This window comes from Erpetoichthys calabaricus, chromosome 1, assembly GCF_900747795.2.
Source record: "Erpetoichthys calabaricus chromosome 1, fErpCal1.3, whole genome shotgun sequence".
NCBI lineage: Eukaryota > Metazoa > Chordata > Cladistia > Polypteriformes > Polypteridae > Erpetoichthys > Erpetoichthys calabaricus.
In genome coordinates this window covers 14,138,482-14,144,481 of record NC_041394.2, presented here as the reverse complement: position 1 = coordinate 14,144,481, position 6,000 = coordinate 14,138,482, and the positions used below count along the sequence as shown (strand labels likewise).

Sequence of the window (6,000 nt, the reverse complement as noted above, 5' to 3'; positions counted from 1 at the left end):
ACGCTGATTGGGATTTATGTAGTGGAAGAACGTGAAAGTTTGTGTGCGTACAGATTCCTGCATCTGGATTTTTCTGTGCATACGCACATTCCTACTTTTGTGCTTACGTCATGTTATAGTGTGAGTTCTACGCATGGCGTTATACATGAGGCCCCTGGATTGCAGCAACTACAGGGGGATAACACTGCTCTTGGTGCCGGGTAAGATCCTTGCTAGGGTTGTCCTCAATAGGATCTGTGATCACTTGTTTACCTACCAGCGACCGGAGCAGTCTGGTTTCACGCCTATGAAGTCTACCATCGACCACATCCTGGCGCTGAGGGTTCTCATGAAGCGCAAACACGAATATCAGCAGAACTTTGTTAATTTTCATAAAGCATTCGATTGAGCTGCCCTGTGGGATATCCTGAGACTTTGTGGGGTTGCTGAATGTCAAGTGCGGTCCAAAGTGGAGGCAGAACCTCTGCGTTTTTCCCAGTTGATTTTAGAGTTCATCAGGGGCGTGTTTTTGCTCCTACATTGTTCATGGCTTGATTGGACTGGGTGTTGGTCAGGGTCTCGGGGTCCAGTTGCTGTGGGGCATCTGTTGGTGAAGAAAGATTCACTGATCTTGACTTTGCTGACAATGCTGTGATCTTCACAGAGTCAATGGAGGCTGTGAGCGAGGAGTCAGAGTGTCTGGACTTGCGAGTGTCCTGATTAAAAACCAAGATCCAGGCTTTTAATGACCTCTTGGGTACGGCCATCAGCAGTGTGACTGTCTGTGGAGAGAGTGTTGACCTCGTTGAGAGGTTTACTTCCCTCGGCAGTGACATTCACATCTCTTGTGACTCTTCTTATGAAATCAGTAGACGGATTGGGAGAGCATGGGGGATCATGAGGTCGCTGGAAAGGGGTGTGTGGTGCTCCCGATATCTTTGTAAAAAGGACAATGGTCCAAGTCTTTAGAGTCCTGGTGCTTCCTGTTCCTGTTGTGAGACATGGACGCTATCCAGTGACCTAAGACAAATATTGGATTCCTTCAGTACTGGGTCCCTTTGGAGAATCCTTTGGTACTGCTGGTTTGACTTTGTGTTGCTCATGGATTCCCGAATGAGGTTCATGACCTGCATTGTGATGGAGCATCAGTTACGGCACTACAGCCATGTGGCACAATTCCCTGAGGGTGATTCAGCTTACAGGATCTTCATGGTTGAGGACCCGAGTAGCTGGACCAGGCCAAGGAGACGCCCACATAACACCTGGCTGCGGCAGATACAGGGTTATTTCCGAATTATGGGACTGGACTATATGCCTACCTGGTGGGTTGCCATCCAGGGTGCGGCAACATGTTGTACCATTGCATGCTCTCCAACCTGACCTGACCTGGACTTTAATGAACTTTATTCATATTTTACACAGATGTCTTCATAGTTCTGGTGTCTCAGATTGAACTTGAAGCTGAAATCCCTCACACACCATAGTGTTGACCCCAAAAAGCTTAAGTAGAAAATGCAAATGCATGATTTTAATGGTGAGAATAAGGGACTTTAACCTTCAAGCCCCATCACTTCAGTCGTCCCATGTGCTCACACCCAAGTGTACAGAGAACACCGCAGGGCAATCAGAACATGAACAGCACCATGAAGTTAGTCTCACATAATACAAGAAGCAAGACTTTTCTAGGTTATAGAATTAAAATTTTGAAAGAATTACTGATGAAGACAACAATGAGGGTATTTAAATATTTTAATAATAGGTTAAAATACTTAGGGAAGCTTATTACTTTTTTTTGCACAACATCTGGCAGAGCTGTGTCCACTGGTCCTTGATGCAGAAGCACAACTGCATTAATGTGGGAAATTCCAAGAAGGGCCTCTGGCACCATCACCACCACCATGTCTGGCATCAACAATCATCTCACCATCAGAGTTGTTAAAATCACACGGTTGGCCATTCCAGACCACTTGACTGTGTGCAATCCTACAATTGGACTGGAGGAGCAGGTGGGCCTACTTAAGTGGCCGCTGAGTGTAGAGCCAGAATTGCGGTGACATTTGAAGTGATCAGTGACAGTGTGAAAACTAGAAAATATATTCAGGAAAAAAAATAACAGAGTAAGTCATTATTAAGGAAATTAAAAATACACACTGGAAGGGATTGTTTGAAATGGTGAACTTGTTGAATCACTGAGCAAATGCCTTGTTTGGTTTTAGTTCCCTCATTTTCCTTGACACGGTCCTCCATTATGTGCATGATTTGAGACATTCTGTGGAGGAAGATCTCATTCAGAACAGGAGCTCATTCCAGGACTTCTCAGCATTCTCGTTTGATTCCTTGTAGTGTCTTCTCTCTTGGCAGTTATGAAGGGATTGGTCCAAGTGCCCACCAGAGCTCTTCTCTTCCGTGGCTCCTCTGGCTCTTAGCTGGATTCAGTGGACACCATCAGATTCTGAAACAACAAACGACATATTTTTCAGTCAATTCAAGTCAAATTGGGGAGCCTGCACTGGTACAGTGCGTTGCCGCACCCACTACTTCACGACGAAACATCTCGGGATCCCGGTTGGCAACCCTCCAGGCAGACACGCAGTCCAGTCCCACCCTCCGGAAATGACCCTCTATCTGTCGCAGCCAGGTGTTACGTGGGTGACCCCTTGGCCTGGTCCAGCCACTTGGGTCCCCAACAATGAGGATCTTACGAGCTGGATCACCCTCGGGAAAACGCTCCACATGGCCATAGTGCTGTAACTGACGCTCCCTCACAATGCAGGTCATGTGCCTCATTCGGAACTCCGTGAGCAACACAAAGTCAAACCAGTGGTACCCAAGGATTCTCTGAAGAGACACACATGAAGGAGTCCAGTCTTCATCTCAGGTCACTAGATAGCATCTATGTCTTACAACCATATTGCAAGACAGGAAGCACCAGGACTCTGAAGACTTGGACCTTCGTCCTTTTGCATAGATATCGAGAGCGCCACACACCCCTTTCCAGTGACCTCATAACCCCCCCCATGCTCTCCCAATCCGTCTACTGACTTCATAGGAAGAGTCACCAGAGACATGACTGTCACTGCCAAGGTAAGTAAACCTCTTGATGAGGTCGACACTCTCTCCGCAGACAGACACACTGCTGATGGCCGTGCCCAAGAGGTTATTAAAGGCCTGGATGTTGGTTTTTATCAGGACACTCGCAAGCCCCGACACTGACTCCTCACTCAGTCTCTCGAGAGTCCCGAAGACCCTGAAGAGCACAGCATCGTCAGTAAAGTCAAGATCAGTGAATCTTTCTTCACCAACAGATGCCCCACAGCTGCTGGACCCCACGACTCTGCCCAACACCCAGTCCATTCAAGCATTGAACAGAGTAAGAGCAGAACACACCAAAGACAAGCCCCAGAATCAACTGGGAAAAACACAGAGGTTCTGCCTCCACTCTGCACAGCACTCATAGTACCAGTGTACAGGCCGGACATAATATCCAGCAACCTTGAGGGGATCCCGTGAACCCTCAGGATGTCCCACAAGGCAGCTCAATCAACTGAGTCGAACGCTTTATGAAAATCCACAAAGGCTGCAAAGAAACTCTGCTGATATTCACGTTTGCGCTCCATGAGAACTCTCAATGCCAGGATGCGGTCGATGATAGACTTCTTAGGCGTAAAACCAGACTGTTCTGGTCGTTTGTAGGTGAGCAAGTAATCACGGATCCTACTGAGAACCACCCTAGCAAGGACCTTAGCCGGCTCCGAGAGCAGTGTTATCCCCCTGTAGTTGCTGCAATCCAGGTGATCACCCTTCCCTTTCCAGATAGGGACAACAAGTCCCGTTTTCCAGTCAGTTGGGATGATGCCAGTCTCCCAAATGGAAGCAAAGATTGCTTGCAATGCCATAAGGACAGCCTTACCACCAGCCTGGAGAAGTTCACCCCTTATACCACAGATCCCTGCAGCCTTTCCTCCCCTCAGCTGGTTCACTACCTGTACAATCTCAGTGAGATTGGATGGCTCACAGCTAATTGGAGGATCAGCCTCAAGGACCGCGGACACAGAGATATCCAACGTCCTAGCCGGAGGATTAGCTTTGAACAACTGCTCAAAGTAGCCAGCCCAGCAGGTCACAACTGCAGTGTCATCCGTAAGGACCGTTCCATCAGCCGCCTTGACTGTGACTCTCCGAGGAACAGATTCAGATGTGCTTAATGCTTTGATTCCTCTGTAAGCAGGACGTGGGTCGCTAGACCACAGATGGGGTGTCACTTGCTCACAGATTCCTCTAACAAACACCTCAGAGCCCTCGCAGCAATCCTTCTCAGTTCCTGGTACAGACCAGAGTTGCCATTGAGCCGTGTGCTGCGACTCCTCTCAATGATATCCAGGGTGCTTACAGTGGTGAAACACCTCCTTCTGGGAACACCAGTAACACCAACACAACCCTCAGCAACCTTCAGGGTCTTGTCATGTTAGGATCGACAGTCATACCCAAATCTGCAAGTTCCTCACACAAACTGCATGCAAACTCATTAGAGACAGCCTGGTCTTGGAGTCTGGCCAAGTCCAGGCTAATTTTCGTAGTTGGTGGTAACCTACTGGACCTAAGCTGGACCCTAAGAGTAGCAACAACAAGTCTGTGGTCAGTATTCACAAACTGGGCACTTCTGTAGACCCTGCAGTTTTGCAAGAGCTTCCAGAGTCTGCCCACGAGGATGTGATCGATCTCTTTCGCCGCACCACTGGTATTGCAGTACCAAGTCCAACAGTGCGGTTCTGGGCGCTGGAACCAGGATCCAGAGATTCACAGCCCCCCACCTTTTGCAAAGTCAAGGAACATGGAGCCACTTTCACCACGGTCACCAGACCCATGGGGACAGAGACAATCTTCATAGCCAGCCCTGTCAGTGCCAGTGGCTGCATTGAAGTCACCCATGACCAGAGGAGTGTCACCTCGTGGGCACCCTTCAACAACAGAGCGAAGCTGCGATTACATTCTAATTAGTGATGTGTGAACCTCGTTGAATTTCCTTCACCTTGAGTTCTGTGAAAATGCAGAAATGTTCCGGAATTTTGTGAACTCTGGAAAATGCATTAAAGTCCGTGAGGAGATGGCAAAGCAAGAACTAGTTTGGAGTGGATTATAATGGTGTAATAGCCTTTAAAGTGTCCCAGAGGTCTGGGAAGGTGTCTGCCAACTGTCCTGGACCACGTTATTGTTGCCCAAAAATGTCACCTGAGCTGTGAGGCAACAGCCAATGTGCCTCCCTGAAGATAAAATTCTACAATACCTCGAGATCTTCATTTCTCTCTGCAACTCCTGAGCTTTTATCAGTATGACTGACTACCACACAAAGAGCCTGTGATTGAAAGGATCAGTGTTATAAACATGGAGGGGCCATCTCTATCACAACCTGATATGCGCTACATAGGCACAACATGCAATGCATCTATGCAGAACAACAAAGTTTCTTCATAATATTCACCATATGGTCAGAGACCAGACTCAAGTTCTAGGGCCTCATGTATAAACGGTGTGTACGCAGAGAAATGTTGTGTAAGAACGTTTCCACGTTCAAATTGCGATGTATAAAACCTAAACTCTGCGGTGGGTTGGCACCCTGCCCGGGATTGGTTCCTGCCTTGTGCCCTGTGTTGGCTGGGATTGGCTCCAGCAGACCCCCGTGACCCTGTGTTTGTATTCAGCGGGTTGGATAATGGATGGATGGAAAACATAAACTTGGCGTAAAGTCGCACACATTTCCACGGTAGCTCATACCCTGTCGTACGCAAGTTCTCCGCTCGGTTTTGCAGACTGGCGGCACCCAGCGTCAAAGCAGTGCTACTGTTCCTGTGTGGTTATCCTTTCTTTTTTAGATACACATCCCTAATGTGGCTTTATGAGCACACTGAAATTAACCACATTTTATTTATTAGTTTAATGCATCTGACTATAATTAACCTGTAACAATATAATGGTCCACAGAATGGTCAAACTATTCCAAATACCATAACTGCTTTAGAGTTG

General features: G+C 47.7%; 1 protein-coding gene across 2 annotated transcripts in view; it reads right to left on the bottom strand.

The window, feature by feature from the left end:
* Positions 1-1,710: 1,710 nt before the first annotated feature.
* The window catches only part of ppm1na (protein phosphatase, Mg2+/Mn2+ dependent, 1Na (putative)), a 28,164-nt gene continuing 23,874 nt past the window's right edge, over positions 1,711-6,000 (bottom strand). For both annotated transcript variants that reach the window (XM_051934228.1, XM_051934232.1), the window contains one exon: positions 1,711-2,431. In XM_051934228.1, coding sequence (XP_051790188.1) covers positions 2,402-2,431 — 30 coding nt within the window. In that variant the 3' untranslated portion in view covers positions 1,711-2,401. The remainder of the gene's footprint in view (positions 2,432-6,000) is intronic.